General features: G+C 45.2%; 2 protein-coding genes across 2 annotated transcripts in view; both read left to right on the top strand.

Annotated features, from left to right (window-relative positions):
• The window catches only part of arpc1a (actin related protein 2/3 complex, subunit 1A), a 12367-nt gene extending 9038 nt beyond the window's left edge, over positions 1-3329 (top strand). Inside the window, exons 9-10 of the mRNA XM_045711297.1 lie at positions 2433-2523; positions 2739-3329. Coding sequence (XP_045567253.1) covers positions 2433-2523; positions 2739-2777 — 130 coding nt within the window. The 3' untranslated portion in view covers positions 2778-3329. The remainder of the gene's footprint in view (positions 1-2432; positions 2524-2738) is intronic.
• A 1116-nt stretch (positions 3330-4445) lies between these two features.
• arc1b (Actin-related protein 2/3 complex subunit 1B) lies at positions 4446-20551 on the top strand. Its single transcript, NM_001173896.1, is given in 10 exon segments — positions 4446-4519; positions 5195-5320; positions 8198-8302; positions 11745-11967; positions 15175-15282; positions 15407-15637; positions 18160-18235; positions 18355-18554; positions 18643-18733; positions 18939-20551. Coding segments are annotated over 9 exon segments (1137 nt in total). The 5' UTR covers positions 4446-4519; positions 5195-5256; the 3' UTR covers positions 18978-20551.
• The last annotated feature ends 114 nt before the right edge of the window (positions 20552-20665 follow it).

Here is a 20665-nt window from a genome sequence, read left to right as displayed (position 1 = left end):
TTACATAATCAATGCTTGGAGTTTGTCAGAATTTGTGGGTTTTTGTTTGTCCCACACGCCTCTTGAGGATTGACCACAAGTTCTCAATGGGATTAAGGTCTGGGGAGTTTCCTGGCCATGGACCCAAAATATCGATGTTTTGTTCCCCGAGCCACTTAGTTATCACTTTTGCCTTATGGCAAGGTGCTCCATCATGCTGGAAAAGGCATTGTTCGTCACCAAACTGTTCCTGGATGGTTGGGAGAAGTTGCTCTCGGAGGATGTGTTGGTACCATTCTTTATTCATGGCTGTGTTCTTAGGCAAAATCGTGAGTGAGCCCACTTCCTTGGCTGAGAAGCAACCCCACACATGAATGGTCTCAGGATGCTTTACTGTTGGCATGACACAGGACTGATGGTAGCGCTCACCTTGTCTTCTCCGGACAAGCTTTTTTCCAGATGCCCCAAACAATCGGAAAGGGGATTCATCAGAGAAAATGACTTTACCCCAGTCCTCAGCAGTCCAATCCCTGTACCTTTTGCAGAATATTAGTCTGTCCCTGATGTTTTTCCTGGAGAGAAGTGGCTTCTTTGCTGCCCTTCTTGACACCAGGCCATCGTCCAAAAGTCTTCGCCTCACTGTGCGTGCAGATGCACTCACACCTGCCTGCTGCCATTCCTGAGCAAGCTCTGTACTGGTGGTGCCCCGATCCCGCAGCTGAATCAACTTTAGGAGACGGTCCTGGCGCTTGCTGGACTTTCTTGGGCGCCCTGAAGCCTTCTTCACAACAATTGAACCGCTCTCCTTGAAGTTCTTGATGATCCGGTAAATGGTGGATTTAGGTGCAATCTTACTGGCAGCAATATCCTTGCCTGTGAAGCCCTTTTATTGCAAAGCAATGATGACGGCATGTGTTTTCTTGCAGGTAACCATGGTTGACAGAGGAAGAACAATGATTCCAAGCAATTATTGAAGCTTCCAGTCTGTTATTCAAACTCAATCAGCATGACAGAGTGATCTCCAGCCTTGTCCTCGTCAACACGCACACCTGTGTTAACGAGAGAATCACTGACATGATGTCAGCTGTTTCTTTTGTGTCAGGGCTGAAATGAGGTGGAAATGTTTTGGGGGGATTCAGTTCATTTGCATGGCAAAGAGGGACTGCAATTAATTGCAATTCATCTGATCACTCTTCATAACGTTCTGGAGTATATGCAAATTGCCATCATACAAACTGAGGCAGCAGACTTTGTGAAAATTAATATTTGTGTCATTCTCAACTTTTGGCCACTACTGTAGTGTCTAACTATGAGGGAGACCAGAGGGACTGTCTGACCCTGTTATATACCCTGCAACCGATCGCTGCCTGCACCTGCCCGCCTGTCCAGCATCACTACTCTGGACGGTTCTGACTTAGAATATGTGGACCACTATAAATACCTAGGTGTCTGGTTAGACTGTAAACTCTCCTTCCAGACTTACATCAAACATCTCCAATCCAAAGTTAAATCTAGAATTGGCTTCCTATTTCGCAACAAAGCATCCTTCACTCATGCTGCTAAACATACCCTCGTAAAACTGACCATCCTACCAATCCTCGACTTCGGCGATGTCATTTACAAAATAGCCTCCAATACCCTGCTCAATAAATTGGATGCAGTCTATCACAGTGCCATCCGTTTTGTCACCAAAGCCCCATATACTACCCACCACTGCGACCTGTACGCTCTCGTTGGCTGGCCTTCGCTTCATAATCGTCGCCAAACCCACTGGCTCCAGGTCATCTACAAGACCCTGCTAGGTAAAGTCCCCCCTTATCTCCGCTCACTGGTCACCATAGCAGCACCCACCTGTAGCACGCGCTCCAGCAGGTATATCTCTCTTGTCACCCCCAAAGCCAATTCCTCCTTTGGCCGTCTCGCCTTCCAGTTCTCTGCTGCCAATGACTGGAACGAACTACAAAAATCTCTGAAACTGGAAACACTTATCTCCCTCACTAGCTTTAACTACCAGCTGTCAGAGCAGCTCACAGATCACTGCACCTGTACATAGCTCATCTATAATTTAGCCAAAACAACTACCTCTTCCCCTACTGTATTTATTTATTTTGCTCCTTTGCACCCCATTATTTCTATTTCTACTTTGCACTTTCTTCCACTACAAATCTACCATTCCAGTGTTTTACTTGCTATAATGTATTTACTTTGCCACCATGGCCTTTTTTGCCTTTACCTCGCTTATCTCACCTCATTTGCTCATATTGTATATAGAATTATTTTTCTACTGTATTGACTGTATGTTTGTTTTACTCCATGTGTAACTCTGTTGTATGTTGTCGAACTGCTTTGCTTTATCTTGGCCAGGTTGCAATTGTAAATGAGAACTTGTTCTCAACTTGCCTACCTGGTTAAATAAAGGTGAAATAAATAAATAAATATTGTCTCTCCTCCAGTCAAGTCTCTATCTATGAGGGAGACCAGAGGGACTGTCGTAAGTTCTGTACCACGGGTATCGATGGAGCCATGACCATCTGGGACTTCAAGGTGAGACACACACACACACACAGAGACACATTCCTGGCCAGCTTCATTAATTAGTTGTCATCACATTGTGATTTTTCAAACCTTAAAGTAGAATGTAATGAATGATATTCACTGGACTGGAATGTTGACAGAGGACAACATGGCCCCCAGCTGTAGACCAGACTCAGTCAGTAGACTGGTGACTGTTATTGACCAATGTGTTGTTGTCTCTTCAGAGTCTGGAGGCGTCCATCCAGGGGCTGAGGATCATGTGAAGGACCAGCTAAACACCCCCGTTACCCTGACAACCCCCCTCCTCCAAGCGGCCAGTAACAGTCTGACCACGCTAAGAAGTATCTGATTAAAACGCACTGACTACACACACACACACACACCCTCTCTGAGCTGACATGACATTACCGTTGATTGTTTATGTAAATGAAGGCTAAAGGGTCATAGGTCAACTTGACGACCCCGTGATGTACCATTCCACATCAGTGGGTTTTTTATTTTATAATAATAATAATAACAGGTATGGTGTTTTGTCTCTGAAGCGACTACGGCACTACAACACTAAGTTACCATTGAAGGATGTGCTGTGCAGCGATGTGACCAAGTGGCACACTATTCCCTATATAGTGCACTACTTTAGACCAGAGTCCTATAGCGGCTATCCTCTGTTGTATCCCTATGGGCCATGGTCAGAAATAGTTTACTGTAAAGGAACTAGGGTGCTATTTGGGATGGTTCCTATGTCATTAGATGGAGGATGTATCTATGATGTGTCTAATTCAGCTGCAGAAGAAATAAAGAATCAACTTACACTACTGAGTCTCCCGTCTGTTAGTCTACACTACTGAGTCTCCCGTCTGTTAGTCTACACTACTGAGTCTCCCGTCTGTTAGTCTACACTACTGAGTCTCCCGTCTGTTAGTCTACACTACTGAGTCTCCCGTCTGTTAGTCTACACTACTGAGTCTCCCGTCTGTTAGTCTACACTACTGAGTCTCCCGTCTGTTAGTCTACACTACTGAGTCTCCCGTCTGTTAGTCTACACTACTGAGTCTCCCGTCTGTTAGTCTACACTACTGAGTCTCCCGTCTGTTAGTCTACACTACTGAGTCTCCCGTCTGTTAGTCTACACTACTGAGTCTCCCGTCTGTTTTCTGTCTTTGTCTCTGTCTGTTACTTTGTGTGGAGGAGCCAGACAGCCCTTCCAACAGAAGGAAATGATCGCATGCGTCTGGTAGAACAGAACAAGAAACAAGGAAGGTGGATAAAGAAGAGGGGAGTCTCATCTACCATCTCTCTCCCTCCTAGTGGCAGTTCTAGACCATTTCAACTGGGGAGGCCAAGCTGGGGCCAGTTGTACAGTTAGAGGGGCCAGTTACATTAGACGTTGTTCTCATATTGTTTTCTTCACTGCATTGCAGGCAAAAGACCATGTTCCGCGTTGTCACTGTCTAATAACGGATGTAAAAAACGATCAATAGTAAAAATGAGTTATGTAAAAATTTTCATACTCCACATTTAGGGGGGCCACAAGGGGGTCCAAAATTGTGGTCACAGGGGCACTGCCCCCCCCCCCCAGAACCGCCCCTGTCCTACCCTAGTCGACCCCAACGCTCCCTCCCTTTTCTGTTGCAGATGTGAATTTTCTATCTTAACTCCTTCCTCTCTGTAGAAGCAAGTCGTTTCAACTTCTCCCCTTCTCTTTTTGCAGAAGTTTCTATTTTCTCCCCCGCTTTATTTGCAGAAGCAAGTTCTGCTTCAACCGCTCGTTTTCCCTCCCCCGGCCTCACCCCTCCCTCCCTTCCTGCCCGCCCGCCCTGGCCTCACCCCTCCCTCTGTTCCTCTTTTAGCGGAAGCAAGTTTTTCTACCTCCTTCTCTTCTACAGAAGTGTCTGTTCTCTCTCTCTCTCTGCCACTCTGTCGGTAGCATTCGCGTCGACTGGCCAGAGTCCGCGAGCTGTTCTCTCCATTCATCTCTCCTTCCGTATCATCCCTCCATCTCAGGGTAAGTAGCGCGTTCTCTCGGCTGAATGGTCATGTCCAGACATGTCTGGTTGCTTCTACTGATAACTGACACAAACAGGCAGAAACCTTTTTTTTTTTACAACGCAAAACAATGAAAACTACGAGGAAAAGTTAGTAAGATGACACGTTTTCAACGTAGTGTAATGAAACAGGCAGGGAGCAGAGCCTCGAACCCTCGACCTTCTAGCCCGAAGTCCAGCGCGCTATCGACTATGCCGCAAAAGCCTGCTCCTGCGGCAGAGTCGATATCCGCGTTTATAAACCCAGGGTCGTTACAGCAGAGAGTCCGCAGCTAGAGGGACTTTGTTCCAGCTGTAGTGACCAGTTTCCCGAATACACTCAAACGCCACTGTTCTGTGTCGAGTCAACATGCCTTATTGAACATGCGGCCGTGACAGACAACTTTAAACAGACAATTTCCTGTATTACAGGCTACGTTGTGTTGCTGTTATGTTGTATACAGTGTGTGTTTGACCTGCATCATTCAATTCATGCCACAGGGGCATTCCTCAGTCTGATTAACACAACCTAGACCTGACTGTCTGTATCTCTGTCTCTCTCTGAAGTTTTCAGTTAGACGGTGATTTTTATCACCAATTTTACACTGTGTGTGACGTTGCAGTCTAGTGCAAAACATATTATTTTGATTCAACAGGAACTACAGAAGCCTCTCATTAGCTCATCTCACTTTCTGGTTCTGCATTGTCCCGATTGGCCATGGCTTACCACAGCTTCCTGCTCGAGCCAATCAGCTGCCACTCCTGGAACAAGGACCGGACTCGTGAGTAGGACACGCTCTCTGATTGGTCAATAGGACTTCCTCCCTACAGAAGTAGAATCACTAGTGGAAACCCAGCTCAGATGGTGTTGAACAGACTCACAAAGCTGAGTTGAAGTAAAGTTAATTTGATGTTCATTACAGATAGACAACCTATTGAAACACACACGCCAAGCTAACTGAAATTGATCCAAGTTAAAAACAAAAACAGGCTTAAGTTGAGTGAGTCTGACGGAGGACTGTGATTGGGTCCCGTGTGGCTGGAGGTATTTCCTGTTGTAGCGAGAGGGGTGGCGTTCACACACTGGGTCTCTCAGAGAGAAACGTCTCGGTGTTCTACAGAGCTCAGGAAACTAACTCCATATTTGGGTTGTTTCGATCTGAGTCTTGGGTCTCTGCTGAAAGTGGATGCTAGGTCTGGGCAGAGCACAACCACACACACAACCACAGTGTGTGTGAGTCATACAAACAGAAACAGGATGTGAACTGACCGTTTCAACTCTGACACCAGAGAAACACACTGGGAGACACAGACGCAGACAGACACGCTGAGAGACACAGACAGAGAGACACAGACAGACACACACACAGATGCTGTGAGAGGAGTGTGACCTTGCTTCCCACGCTATACTGTTGCAAACACACTCACACGAACCAACAGCCCTCTGATATATAGTGTGATCTCTCCCTGTAGAGAATGATTTATAGTGAGTGTGATCTCTCCCTGTAGAGAATGATTTATACTGTGTGTGATCTCTCCCTGTAGAGAATGATTTATAGTGTGTGATCTCTCCCTGTAGAGAATGATTTATAGTGTGTGTGATCTCTCCCTGTAGAGAATGATTTATAGTGAGTGTGATCTCTCCCTGTAGAGAATGATTTATAGTGTGTGTGATCTCTTCCTGTAGAGAATGATTTATAGTGTGTGTGATCTCTCCCTGTAGAGAATGATTTATAGTGTGTGTGATCTCTCCCTGTAGAGAATGATTTATAGTGTGTGTGATCTCTCCCTGTAGAGAATGATTTATAGTGTGTGTGATCTCTCCCTGTAGAGAATGATTTATAGTGTGTGTGATCTCTCCCTGTAGAGAATGATTTATAGTGAGTGTGATCTCTCCCTGTAGAGAATGATTTATAGTGAGTGTGATCTCTCCCTGTAGAGAATGATTTATAGTGAGTGTGATCTCTCCCTGTAGAGAATGATTTATAGTGAGTGTGATCTCTCCCTGTAGAGAATGATTTATAGTGAGTGTGATCTCTCCCTGTAGAGAATGATTTATAGTGAGTGTGATCTCTCCCTGTAGAGAATGATTTATAGTGAGTGTGATCTCTCCCTGTAGAGAATGATTTATAGTGAGTGTGATCTCTCCCTGTAGAGAATGATTTATAGTGAGTGTGATCTCTCCCTGTAGAGAATGATTTATAGTGAGTGTGATCTCTCCCTGTAGAGAATGATTTATAGTGAGTGTGATCTCTCCCTGTAGAGAATGATTTATAGTGAGTGTGATCTCTCCCTGTAGAGAATGATTTATAGTGAGTGTGATCTCTCCCTGTAGAGAATGATTTATAGTGTATGTGGGATCTCTCCCTGTAGAGAATGATTTATAGTGAGTGTGGGATCTCTCCCTGTAGAGAATGATTTATAGTGAGTGTGGGATCTCTCCCTGTAGAGAATGATTTATAGTGTGTGTGGGATCTCTCCCTGTAGAGAATGATTTATAGTGAGTGTGATCTCTCCCTGTAGAGAATGATTTATAGTGAGTGTGATCTCTCCCTGTAGAGAATGATTTATAGTGTGTGTGATCTCTCCCTGTAGAGAATGATTTATAGTGAGTGTGATCTCTCCCTGTAGAGAATGATTTATAGTGAGTGTGATCTCTCCCTGTAGAGAATGATTTATAGTGTGTGTGATCTCTTCCTGTAGAGAATGATTTATAGTGAGTGTGATCTCTCCCTGTAGAGAATGATTTATAGTGTGTGTGATCTCTCCCTGTAGAGAATGATTTATAGTGTGTGTGATCTCTCCCTGTAGAGAATGATTTATAGTGTGTGTGATCTCTCCCTGTAGAGAATGATTTATAGTGTGTGTGATCTCTCCCTGTAGAGAATGATTTATAGTGAGTGTGATCTCTCCCTGTAGAGAATGATTTATAGTGAGTGTGATCTCTCCCTGTAGAGAATGATTTATAGTGAGTGTGATCTCTCCCTGTAGAGAATGATTTATAGTGAGTGTGATCTCTCCCTGTAGAGAATGATTTATAGTGAGTGTGATCTCTCCCTGTAGAGAATGATTTATAGTGAGTGTGATCTCTCCCTGTAGAGAATGATTTATAGTGAGTGTGATCTCTCCCTGTAGAGAATGATTTATAGTGAGTGTGATCTCTCCCTGTAGAGAATGATTTATAGTGAGTGTGATCTCTCCCTGTAGAGAATGATTTATAGTGAGTGTGATCTCTCCCTGTAGAGAATGATTTATAGTGAGTGTGATCTCTCCCTGTAGAGAATGATTTATAGTGTATGTGGGATCTCTCCCTGTAGAGAATGATTTATAGTGTGTGTGGGATCTCTCCCTGTAGAGAATGATTTATAGTGTGTGTGGGATCTCTCCCTGTAGAGAATGATTTATAGTGTGTGTGGGATCTCTCCCTGTAGAGAATGATTTATAGTGTGTGTGGGATCTCTCCCTGTAGAGAATGATTTATAGTGTGTGTGGGATCTCTCCCTGTAGAGAATGATTTATAGTGTGTGTGGGATCTCTCCCTGTAGAGAATGATTTATAGTGTGTGTGGGATCTCTCCCTGTAGAGAATGATTTATAGTGTGTGTGGGATCTCTCCCTGTAGAGAATGATTTATAGTGTGTGTGGGATCTCTCCCTGTAGAGATTGCTCTGTGCCCCAACAACCATGATGTCCACATCTATAAGAAGGATGGGACCAAGTGGACCAAGATACATGAACTGAAGGAGCACAACGGCCAGGTCACAGGTGAGAGACGCACACATTTTAGAGGCATGTACAGTGGGGGAAAAAAGTATTTGATCCCCTGCTGATTTTGTACGTTTGCCCACTGACAAAGAAATGATCAGTCTATAATTTTAATGGTAGGTTTATTTGCACAGTGAGAGACAGAATAACAACAAAAAAATCCAGAAAAACGCATGTTAGAAATGTTAGAAATTGATTTGCATTTTAATGAGGAAAATAAGTATTTGACCCCCTCTCAATCAGAAAGATTTCTGGCTCCCAGGTGTCTTTATACAGGTAACGAGCTGAGATTAGGAGCACACTCTTAACCTGTTGGGTCTAGGGGGCAGCATTTGCACGTCTGGATAAAAAAAATGTACCCGATTTAATCTGGTTACTAATCCTACCCAGTAACTAGAATATGCATATACTTATTATATATGGATAGAAAACACTCTAAAGTTTCCAAAACTGTTTGAATGGTGTCTGTGAGTATAACAGAACTCATTTGGCAGGCAAAACCCTGAGACATTTTCTGACAGGAAGTGGATACCTGATGTGTTGTATTGACTTTAAACCTATCCCATTGAAAAACACAGGGGTTTAGGAATATTTTGGCAGTTCCTATTGCTTCCACTAGATGTCACCAGCCTTTACAAAGTGTTTTGAGTCTTCTGGAGGGGAGATCTGACCGAACAAGAGCCATGGAACGGTGATGTCCCATTAGACACCTGGCGCTACTTCATGTTGGGTACCCTCGTTCCAATACGTTATAAAAGACTATGCATTCGTCCACCTTGAATATTATTCATGTTCTGGTTAAAAAAGGCCCTAATGATTTATGCTATACAACGTTTGACATGTTTGAACGAACGGAAATATATTTTTTCCCCTCGTTCATGACGAGAAATCCGGCTGGCTTACATCATGTGCTAACGAGACGGAGATTTTTGGACATAAATGATGAGCTTTTTTGAACAAAACTACATTCGTTATGGACCTGTGATACCTGGAAGTGACATCTGATGAAGAGAATCAAAGGTAATGGATTATTTACATAGTATTTTCGATTTTAGATCTCCCCAACATGACGTCTAGTCTGTATCGCAACGCGTATTTTTCTGGGCACAGTGCTCAGATTATTGCAAAGTGTGATTTCCCAGTAAGGTTATTTTTAAATCTGGCAAGTTGATTGCGTTCAAAAGATGTAAATCTATAATTCTTTAAATGACAATATAATATTTTACCAATGTTTTCTAATTTTAATTATTTAATTTGTGACGCTGACTTGACTGCCGGTTATTGGAGGGAAACGATTTCCTCAACATCAATGCCATAGTAAAACGCTGTTTTTGGATATAAATATCAACTTGATAGAACTAAAAATGCATGCATTGTCTAACATAATGTCCTAGGAGTGTCATCTGATGGAGATTGTAAAAGGTTAGTGTATCATTTTAGCTGGTTTTATGGTTTTGGTGACCCTGTCTTTGACTTGACAAAACATTACACACAACTCTTGTAAATGTACTGTCCTAACATACTCTAAATTTATGCTTTCGCCGTAAAACCTTTTTGAAATCGTAAAACGTGGTTAGATTAAGGAGATGTTTATCTTTCAAATGGTGTAACATAGTTGTATTTTTGAAAAATTTGAATTTTGACATTTATTTGGATTCAAATTTGCCGCTCTTGAAATGCACCTGCTGTTGATGGAGTGCACCACGGGTGGCACGCTAGCGTCCCACCTAGCCCCAAGAGGTTTTAAAGGGAATGCTCCTAATCTCAGTTTGTTACCTGTATAAAAGACACCTGTCCACAGAAGCAATCAATCAATCAGATTCCAAACTCTCCACCATGGCCAAGAGCAAAGAGCTCTCCAAGGATGTCAGGGACAAGATTGTAGACCTACATAAGGCTGGAATGGGCTACAAGACCATCGCCAAGCAGCTTGGTGAGAAGGTGACAACAGTTGGTGCTATTATTCGCAAATGGAAGAAACACAAAAGAACTGTCAATCTCCCTCGGCCTGGGGCTCCATGCAAGATTTCACCTCGTGGAGTTGCAATGATCATGAGAACGGTTAGTAATCAGCCCAGAACTACACGGGAGGATCTTGTCAATGATCTCAAGGCAGCTGGGACCATAGTCACCAAGGAAACAATTGGTAACACACTACGCCGTGAAGGACTGAAATCCTGCAGTGCCCGGAAGGTCCCCCTGCTCAAGAATACATGCCCCTCTGAAGTTTGCCAATGAACATCTGAATGACTCAGAGGACAACTGGTGAAAGTGTTGTGGTCAGATGAAACCAAAATGGAGCTCTTTGGCATCAACTCAGCGTGTTTGGAGGAGGAGGAATGCTGCCTATGACCCCAAGAACACCATCTCCACCGTCAAACATGGAGGTGGAAACATTATGCTTTGGGGGTGTTTTTCTGCTAAGGGGACAGGACAACTTCACCGCATCAAAGGGATGATGGACAGGGCCATGTACCGTCAAATCTTGGGTGAGAACCTCCTTCCCTCAGGCAGGGCATTGAAAATGGGTCGTGGATGGGTATTCCAGCATGACAATGGCCCAAAGGAGTGGCTCAAGAAGAAGCACATTAAGGTCCTGGAGTGGCCTAGCCAGTCTCCAGACATTAATCCCATAGAAAATGTGTGGAGGGAGCTAAAGGTTCGAGTTGCCAAACGTCAGCCTCGAAACCTTAATGACTTGGAGAAGATCTGCAAAGAGGAGTGGGACAAAATCCCTCCTGAGATGTGTGCAAACCTGCTGGCCAACTACAAGAAACGTCTGACCTCTGTGATTGCCAACAAGGGTTTTGCCACCAAGTACTAAGTCATGTTTTGCAGAGGGGTCAAATACTTATTTCCCTCATGAAAATGCAAATCAATTTATAAAATTTTTGACATGTGTTTTTCTGGATATTTTTTATTGTTATTCTGTCTCTCACTGTTCAAATAAACCTACCATTAAAATTATAGACTGATCATTTCTTTGTCAGTGGGCAGATGTACAAATTCAGCAGGGGATCAAATACTTTTTTCCCTCACTGTATTACAGAGTTCTTGTTTCTGGCCCTGTTCTCGATAACTCTTTATGTCCCCCCCCATCTCTCCAGGTATAGACTGGGCTCCAGACAGTAACTCTTTATGCCCCCCCCCCATCTCTCCAGGTATAGACTGGGCTCCAGACAGTAACTCTTTATGCCCCCCCCCATCTCTCCAGGTATAGACTGGGCTCCAGACAGTAACTCTTTATGTCCGTCCCCCCCTCCCATCTCTCCAGGTATAGACTGGGCTCCAGACAGTAACTCTTTATGTCCCCCTCCCATCTCTCCAGGTATAGACTGGGCTCCAGACAGTACCTCTTTATGTCCCCCCCTCCCATCTCTCCAGGTATAGACTGGGCTCCAGACAGTAACTCTTCATGTCCCCCCCCCTCCCATCTCTCCAGGTATAGACTGGGCTCCAGACAGTAACCGTATCGTGACCTGTGGGACGGATCGTAACGCGTATGTCTGGTCTCTGAAGGGGGAGGTGTGGAAGCCCACCCTGGTCATCCTCCGTATCAACCGGGCTGCTCGCTGTGTCAGCTGGTCTCCCCGGGAGAACAAGTTCGCTGTGGGCAGCGGATCACGCCTTATTTCCATCTGCTACTTCGAACAGGAGAATGACTGGTGAGGACTAGACAGGACTGGCTTTAACTGTATCTGTTATAGAGAACAGGAGAATGACTGGTGAGGACTAGACAGGACTGGCTTTAACTGTATCTGTTATAGAGAACAGGAGAATGACTGGTGAGGACTAGACAGGACTGGCTTTAACTGTATCTGTTATAGAGAACAGGAGAATGACTGGTGAGGACTAGACAGGACTGGCTTTAACTGTATCTGTTATAGAGAACAGGAGAATGACTGGTGAGGACTAGACAGGACTGGCTTTAACTGTATCTGTTATAGAGAACAGGAGAATGACTGGTGAGGACTAGACAGGACTGGCTTTAACTGTATCTGTTATAGAGAACAGGAGAATGACTGGTGAGGACTAGACAGGACTGGGTTTCAGCTTTGTTCCCTGTCTTCTATAACATGCTGCATCCTAAATACCATCCTAGTCCCTGTCCTATGTAACAGGTTGCATCCTAAATACCATCCTAGTCCCTGTCCTATGTAACAGGCTTCATCCTAGTCCCTGTCCAAGTAACAGGCTTCATCCTAAATACCATCCTAGTCCCTGTCCTATGTAACAGGCTTCATCCTTGTCCCTGTCCTCTGTAACAGGCTGCATCCTAAATACCATCCTAGTCCCTGTCCTACGTAACAGGCTTCATCCTAAATACCATCCTAGTCCCTGTCCTATGTAACAGGCTGCATCCTAGTCCCTGTCCTACGTTTACATTTATGTCATTTAGCAGACGCTCTTATCCAGAGCGACTTACAAATTGGTGCATTCACCTTATGATACCCAGTGGAACAACCACTTTACAATAGTACATCTATCTTTTTTGGGGGGGAGGGTAGGGGGGTTAGAAGGATTACTTTATCCTATCCTAGGTATTCCTTAAAGAGGTGGGGTTTCAGGTGTCTCCGGAAGGTGGTGATTGACTCCGCTGTCCTGGCGTCGTGAGGGAGCTTGTTCCACCATTGGGGTGCCAGAGCAGCGAACAGTTTTGACTGGGCTGAGCGGGAACTGTGCTTCCTCAGAGGTAGGAGGGCCAGCAGGCCAGAGGTGGATGAATGCAGTGCCCTTGTTTGGGTGTAGGGCCTGATGAGAGCCTGAAGGTACGGAGGTGCCGTTCCCCTCACAGCTCCGTAGGCAATCACCATGGTCTTGTAGCGGATGCAAGCTTCAACTGGAAGCCAGTGGAGTGTGCGGAGGAGCGGGGTGACGTGAGAGAACTTGGGAAGGTTGAACACCAGACGGGCTGCGGCGTTCTGGATGAGTTGTAGGGGTTTGATGGCACAGGCAGGGAGCCCAGCCAACAGCGAGTTGCAGTAATCCAGACGGGAGATGACAAGTGCCTGGATTAGGACCTGTGCCGCTTCCTGTGTGAGGCAGGGTCGTACTCTGCGAATGTTGTAGAGCATGAACCTAGAGGATCGGGTCACCGCCTTGATGTTAGTGGAGAACGACAGGGTGTTGTCCAGGGTCACGCCGAGGCTCTTAGCACTCTGGGAGGAGGACACAAGGGAGTTGTCAACCGTGATGGCGAGATCATGGAACGGGCAGTCGTTCCCCGGGAGGAAGAGCAGCTCCGTCTTGCCGAGGTTCAGCTTGAGGTGGTGATCCGTCATCCACACTGATATGTCTGCCAGACATGCAGAGATGCGATTCGCCACCTGGTTATCAGAGGGGGAAAGGAGAAGATTAATTGTGTGTCGTCTGAGTAGCAATGATAGGAGAGACCATGTGAGGATATGACAGAGCCAAGTGACTTGGTGTATAGCGAGAATAGGAGAGGGCCTAGAACTGAGCCCTGGGGGACAACAGTGGTGAGAGCACGTGGTGCGGAGACGGATTCTCGCCACGCCACCTGGTAGGAGCGACCTGTCAGGTAGGACGCAATCCAAGAGTGAGCCGCGCCGGAGATGCCCAACTCGGAGAGGGTGGAGAGGAGGATCTGATGGTTCACAGTATCAAAGGCAGCAGATGGGTCTAGAAGGATGAGAGCAGAGGAGAGAGAGTTAGCTTTAGCAGTGCGGAGAGCCTCCGTGACACAGAGAAGAGCAATCTCAGTTGAATGACCAGTCTTGAAACCTGACTGATTTGGATCAAGAAGGTAATTCTGAGAGAGATAGCAAGAGAGCTAGCCAAGGACGGCACGTTCAAGAGTTTTGGAGAGAAAAGAAAGAAGGGATACTGGTCTGTAGTTGTTGACTTCGGAGGGATCGAGTGTAGGTTTTTTGAGAAGGGGTGCAACTCTCGCTCTCTTGAAGACGGAAGGGACGTAGCCAGCGGTCAAGGATGAGTTGATGAGCGAGGTGAGGAAGGGAGAAGGTCTCCGGAAATGGTCTGGAGAAGAGAGGGGATAGGGTCAAGCGGGCAGGTTGTTGGGCGGCCGGCCGTCACAAGTCGTGAGATTTCATCTGGAGAGAGAGGGGAGAAAGAGGTCAAAGCTTAGGGTAGGGCAGTGTGAGCAGGACCAGCGGTGTCGTTTGACTTAGCAAACGAGGATCGGATGTCGTCAACCTTCTTTTCAAAATGGTTGACAAAGTCGTCCGCAGAGAGGGTGGAGGAGGAGGGGGAGGGGGATTCAGGAGAAGGTGGCAAAGAGCTTCCTAGGGTTAGAGGCAGATGCTTGGAATTTAGAGTGGTAGAAAGTGGCTTTAGCAGCAGAAACAGAGGAAGAAAATGTGGAGAGGAGGGAGTGAAAAGATGCTACGTAACAGGCTTCATCCTAAATACCATCCTAGTCCCTGTCCTACGTAACAGGCTGCATCCTAGTCCCTGTCCTACGTAACAGGCTGCATCCAGTCCCTGTCCTACGTAACAGGCTACATCCTAAATACCATCCTAGTCCCTGTCCTACGTAACAGGCTGCATCCTAGTCCCTGTCCTACGTAACAGGCTGCATCCTAGTCCCTGTCCTACGTAACAGGCTACATCCTAAATACCATCCTAGTCCCTGTCCTATGTAACAGGCTGCATCCTAAATACCATCCTAGTCCCTGTCCTACGTAACAGGCTGCATCCTAGTCCCTGTCCTACGTAACAGGCTACATCCTAAATACCATCCTAGTCCCTGTCCTATGTAACAGGCTGCATCCTAAATACCATCCTAGTCCCTGTCCTACGTAACAGGCTGCATCCTAAATACCATCCTAGTCCCTGTCCTACACAGTGCAGTACTTCCTTCAACCACGTTTCAACCCTGTTATTCCCAGGTGGGTCTGTAAGCACATCAAGAAGCCGATCCGTTCCACCGTCCTCAGTCTGGACTGGCATCCTAACAACGTGCTGCTGGCGGCTGGATCCTCTGACTTCAAATGCAGGTAGAGACAGACAGACCGTCAGACCATGTTTCAACCATACTTCAAGAGTGAAATCACTCTTGATCACTCTCATTCAACTCTCTTCTCTACTCTAATCTACTTAATTCTCTTCCCTCTCCCCCAGGGTGTTCTCGGCCTACATTAAGGAGGTGGAGGAGAAGCCCGGCCCCACAGTGTGGGGGTCCAAGATGCCCTTTGGGGAGGTGTTGTTTGAGTCTGGGCTCTCAGCGGGGGCTGGAGAGGGGGCAGGAGGGGGATGGGTCCACGGGGTCTGTTTCTCCCACAGCGGGAACCGCCTGGCCTGGACATCACATGACTCTACTGTGGCGATCGCAGAGGGAGGCAAGACCAGCACGTAAGGAGAGGGGGAGGGAACACTGATCTCTGTGTGTGTTCTGGTATCAGCAGTCTGATCTAGAGGTAGACCGATTTTATGATTTTTCAACGCCGATACCGATTATTGGAGGACCAAAAAAAGCCGTTGCCGATTAATCGGCCGGTTTTTAATTTTATTTATTTATTTGTAATAATGAAAATTACAACAATACTGAATGAACACTTATTTTAACTTAATATAATACATCAATAAAATCAATTTAGCCTCAAATAAATAATGAAACATGTTCAATTTGGTTTAAATAATGCAAAACAAAGTGTTGGAGAAGAAGGTAAAAGTGCAATATGTGCCATGTAAAAAAGCTAACGTTTAAGTACCTTGCTCAGAACATGAGAACATATGAAAGCTGGTGGTTCCTTTTAACATGAGTCTTCAATATTCCCATGTAAGATGTTTTAGGTTGTAGTTATTATAGGAATTATAGGACTATTTCTCTCTATACGATTTGTATTTCATATACCTTTGACTATTGGATGTTCTTATAGGCACTTTAGTATTGCCAGTTTAACGGTATAGCTTCCGCCCCTCTCCTCGCTCCTACCTGGACTCGAACCAGGAACACATCGACAACAGCCACCCTCGAAGCAGCGTTACCCATGTAGAGCAAGTGGAACAACTACTCCAAGTCTCAGAGCGAGTGACGTTTGAAACGCTATTAGCGCGCACCTGCTAACTAGTTAGCCATTTCACATCGGTTACACCAGCCTAATCTTGGGAGTTGATAGGATTGAAGGGGTGGGTATAATTTGTGGAACGTTCCAACAGGAATCTGTTCCAAAAAACGTAAAGTAAAAGGTTGCCAACCAACAACGCATACAAAGTAGCAACGCATACAAACCTAGCTAACTAGCTGCCGAATAGGCATCAACTCACCACGTAGCTTATTCTTAATGTTTGTCCATAGGCAACCAGAGTGAGGACAGACATTTTTCGGAATAAACGTGATGAGTGAAAAACGCAATGAAATAGACCACTCCCTACCCGGTATCTTATTCTGCCGCTATACAACTTTGTATGCGTTGTTTTTTGGCAACCTTGTTATTTACGAAGTTTTTGGAATAGATTCCTGTTGGAACGTTCCACAAATTATACCCACCCGGTTTGAAGTCATAAACAGCGAAATGCTTGAAGCACAGCGAAGGGCTGCTGGCAAAACGCACTAAAGTGCTGTTTGAATGAATGCTTACGAGCCTGCTGGTGCCTCCCACCGCTCAGTCAGACTGCTCTATCAAATCATAGACTTAATTATAATAAACACAGAAATACGAGCCTTAGGTCATTTAATATGGTCGAATCCGGAAACTATCATCTCGAAAACAAAACTTTTTTTTTCGTTCAGTGAAATACGGAACCGTTGCGTATTTTATCTAACGGGTGGCATCCATAAGTCTAAATATTCCTGTTACATTACACAACCTTCAATGTTATGTCATAATTACGTAAAATTCTGGCAAATTAGTTCGCAACGAGCCAGGCGGCCCAAACTGTTGCATATACCCTGACTGCGTGCAATGAACGCAAGAGAAGTGACACAATTTCATGTTAGCAGGCAATATTAACTAAATATGCAGGTTTAAAAATATATACTTGTGTATTGATTTTAAGAAAGGCATTGATGTTTCTGGTTAGGTACATTGGTGCAACGACAGTGCATTTTTCGCAAATGCGCTTGTTAAATCATCACCCGTTTGTCGAAGTGGGCTGTGATTCAATGAGAAATGAACAGGCAACGCATCGATTATATGCAACGCAGGACACGTTAGATAAACTAGTAATATCATCAACCATGTGTAGTTAACTAGTGATTATGTTAAGATTGATAGTTTTTTAATAAGATAAGTTTAATGCTAGCTAGCACCTTACCTTGGCTTCTTGCTGCCCTCGCGTAACAGGTAGTCAGCCTGCCATGCAGGCTCCTCGTGGAGTGCAATGTAAGGCAGGTGGTTAGAGCGTTGGACTAGTAACCGAAGGTTGCAAAAACGAATCCCCCCTGAACAAAGCAGTTAACCCACCGTTCCTAGGCCGTCATTGAAAATAAGAATGTGTTCTTAATCTGACTTGCCTAGTTAAATAAAGGTGTCAAAAAATAAAAAATAAACTTGACATCGGCCCTAATTAATCGGTCGACCTCTGATCTCTCTCTGTGTGTATTCTAGGATCAGCAATCTGATCTCTCTCTCTCTGTGTGTATTCTAGGATCAGCAGTCTGATCTCTCTCTCTCTGTGTGTATTCTAGGATCAGCAGTCTGATCCCTCTCTCTCTCTGTGTGTATTCTAGGATCAGCAGTCTGATCCCTCTCTCTCTCTGTGTGTATTCTAGGATCAGCAGTCTGATCCCTCTCTCTCTCTGTGTGTATTCTAGGATCAGCAGTCTGATCCCTCTCTCTGTGTGTATTCTAGGATCAGCAGTCTGATCCCTCTCTCTCTCTGTGTATTCTTGGATGAGCAGTCTTATCCCTCTCTCTCTGTGTGTATTCTAGGATCAGCAGTCTGAGCTCTGAGACCCTTCCTCTGCTGTGTGTCAGCTTTATCACTGAAAACAGCCTGGTGGCCGCTGTGAGTACATTCTCACACACACACACACACACACACACACACACACACACACACACACACACACACACTTCCCCTCTCTCTCCTGTGTCTGTCTCACTGTGTCTCTCTCCTCTCTCTAGGGCCATGACTGCTACCCGGTGCTGTTTGTGTATGACGGTGCTAAGGGCTCAGTAACGTTCGGAGGGAAGCTGGACGTTCCCAAGCAGACGTCTCAGAGAGGGATCAGCGCCAGGGAACGCTTCCAGAACCTGGACCGCCGAGCTACCTCGTCCGAGACCACCGAGCAGGGACTGGAGAGTCTGCACAAGAACAGCATCAGGTGGGGTGGGGGGGTGTGTATTTCTGAGGTCGTAATGACTGTGTGGGTGTGTGTGTGTGTGTGTGCTAACGGTCTCTTTGTATTCCAGTCAGATCTCTGTGCTGGAGGGAGGAAAGATTAAGTGTTCCAAGTTCTGTACCACTGGGATGGACGGAGGAATGGTCATATGGGACGTCAAGGTACACACACCTACACTACACACACCTACACTACACACACACACACCTACAGCCCTACACTACACACACCTACACTACACTACACACACAGGCAGCAAAGTCTGACAAGTTACTCTAGTTGTCATGACGACGGTGATAAGGTACATCTGGAATAGTTGTGCAGTGAGCCATGAAGAGATGTCTAAATATCTTCTTCTGTTCCCAGAGTCTGGAGTCTGCCATGAAGGATCTCAAGATAGTCTGATACTATGACATTGACCTTCTGTCAACCAGCCGGGATATGAAGACATCTCACCTCTTTGCCTTTCTGCTTCTCTGCGTCTGTCTGTCTCTGCTGCTGTTGAAGACAACTCCTTTCTGTCTGTCTCTGTTGAGCCTAGCATCTGCTAGAAGCACGGCAGCCATTTCCCAGAATCAACTCCTCTCAGTCTGTCCGTATAACTCTGCCTGTGGTTCTGCATGCCATGTGGACTCGGGTAAAGGAGTTGTCTGAAGCAGCACTAGGCTGTTAGCTAGATAACATGTAGCCTCCTCAATCAGTGAATATTACTATGACTCTGGGACCAAAGACAACAGCTCAATCCTGTTTCTCTCCCTTCTGTCTGCAGTGTGCATTCCACCCCCCCTCGTTGTTTTAAAAAGGATTGGATGGTGCAGGATAGGCAGAGTGACTGAGGGAGTATCTAGTCACCATATTACTCCAGTCCTTTTTCTTTTCTAACCGTTAGTGTAGGAGTTCACACTGCAGTGAGAAGGGAGGAGGAAGAGATTAGGGTTACAGACTGTTACTATGACAATGATGTCTCTGTTCCACATGGCACCCTATTCCTTTATATAGTGTACTAGTTAGACCAGGACCCATAGGGCTCCCATAGGACTCTGGTCAAAGTAGTGCACTAGTTAGACCAGGACCCATAGGGCTCCCATAGGACTCTGGTCAAAGTAGTGCACTAGTTAGACCAGGACCCATAGGGCTCCCATAGGACTCTGGTCAAAGTAGTGCACTAGGTAGACCAGGACCCATAGGACTCCCATAAGGCTCTGGTTAAATGTAGAGGGTAATAGGATACCATTTGAGACACATCTTAGTTTTTTTTCTATCTTCTTTGTTTTAGAATCCAGGAAATGCTTGTGAGCGATGTTCTTCTGTTCCATCAGGTGTTCTATACTGATAGTTGTACCTGGACATACAGCTGTGCTCTAATATACGGCACGATTCACTTTGGCTTCTGGAATTAGTTTACATGGATTTTGTTTTGGTGTTCACATGGATTTGTTGGATTTACAGCACAGGACCAAGAAAATAATTCATCTAAACTGATGTTGAGATTTTTCACTTCAAATAAAAAAAAAAAACACATAATGGACTAATCCTAAAAGTGCAGTAAATGCAGTCGACTGTGGTATTTTGGACGTAGTAATTGCAGAATAACTGCAGTTAGACTGCACTCTGACCGCAATCTTTTTTTCCTAACGGAAATGATTCAGAATTCTAATTTAATTTGGTTGGAGGCAGGTGATTAGTTTACTGTGTGATGTATTATATCTGTGGTAAGTTGCAGGTGCCTACAGGGTAAAAAAAAAGCCATTCAACCCGTTTTGAAAAGATGAAACGGAACATTCTGCTCCATTGAACTCCGTTATCAAGTGCCGATATATTAGAGCGCAACTGTAGCTATAGGACTTATTATAATAGAAAGCCTCAGAGTGGAACGCTACAGCAGGTATTTGTATAATCACGAAGAAAGCCAAGCAGCAGTACCTGTTAAATGCTTATGCTGGTCATAATATGCATTTAATAAATGATTTACTATCATAGACGGTGTGTCTGTCCAAGTGTTTGATAAGACTGCTCTGACGTCAACTAGTAACTGTTATGAGAATGTGTCGAGACACGCCGAGTTTCACACCGCAGTTTTCTATAACCTCATC

Source organism: Salmo salar, chromosome ssa02 (genome assembly GCF_905237065.1).
Source record: "Salmo salar chromosome ssa02, Ssal_v3.1, whole genome shotgun sequence".
NCBI lineage: Eukaryota > Metazoa > Chordata > Actinopteri > Salmoniformes > Salmonidae > Salmo > Salmo salar.
The sequence above is the reverse complement of the archived record's forward strand: the minus strand, read 5'-3'. Positions and strand labels throughout refer to the sequence as shown.